Below are 516 nucleotides of genomic sequence, written 5' to 3'. Positions count from 1 at the left end.
GGAGCTCCCCGAGCTGGCAGAGAATCCGAAGAAGACCCCGAGCGGGGCCCGGGGCGAGGCGCGGAACCACGGCCGGGGAGGAGCGCTGCACGCCCAGCCCCGGCTGCGGCCTCAGAGGCCGCACCCCCTGAGGCCACGCCTGCGTTCGCCGCAGTAGCGCAGCACCGCGTGCCGGCTGGGCCAATGGGGGAGGAGCTCGGGGCTCTTTAAGAGCCGTGCGCCAGTCACGGCGCGCTGCAGCAGCGGCCGTCGGGTTGCCATGGAGACGACGGCCGGGCCGGTCGCTATGGAGACGGCAGCGCCCTGGCTGCCGGGCGGGCCGCGCTGCCGGGAGGCGCGGAGGCACGCGCTGCTGGTGGTGATCGGCGAGGTCGGCACGGAGCCGGAGCGCGGGGCGCTGCGCGGCGCCCTGGAGCGCGGTGAGGAGCGGGGCCGGCCGGGCGCCACTGCCGCATCAGCGCCCGCCCCCGCACCCCCCCCCACCGCCGCCCCCCCGGCAGCCAGGCCCCCGCCCCC

General features: G+C 78.9%; 1 protein-coding gene across 1 annotated transcript in view; it reads left to right on the top strand.

Moving 5' to 3' along the window:
• The first annotated feature begins 241 nt into the window (after window positions 1-241).
• Window positions 242-516, top strand: part of MAP1A (microtubule associated protein 1A) — a 59,069-nt gene continuing 58,794 nt past the window's right edge. The window contains exon 1 of the mRNA XM_035335796.1: window positions 242-419. Coding sequence (XP_035191687.1) covers window positions 260-419 — 160 coding nt within the window. The 5' untranslated portion in view covers window positions 242-259. The remainder of the gene's footprint in view (window positions 420-516) is intronic.

Source organism: Oxyura jamaicensis, chromosome 10 (genome assembly GCF_011077185.1).
Source record: "Oxyura jamaicensis isolate SHBP4307 breed ruddy duck chromosome 10, BPBGC_Ojam_1.0, whole genome shotgun sequence".
NCBI classification, from domain to species: Eukaryota; Metazoa; Chordata; class Aves; order Anseriformes; family Anatidae; genus Oxyura; species Oxyura jamaicensis.
The sequence above is the reverse complement of the archived record's forward strand: the minus strand, read 5'-3'. Positions and strand labels throughout refer to the sequence as shown.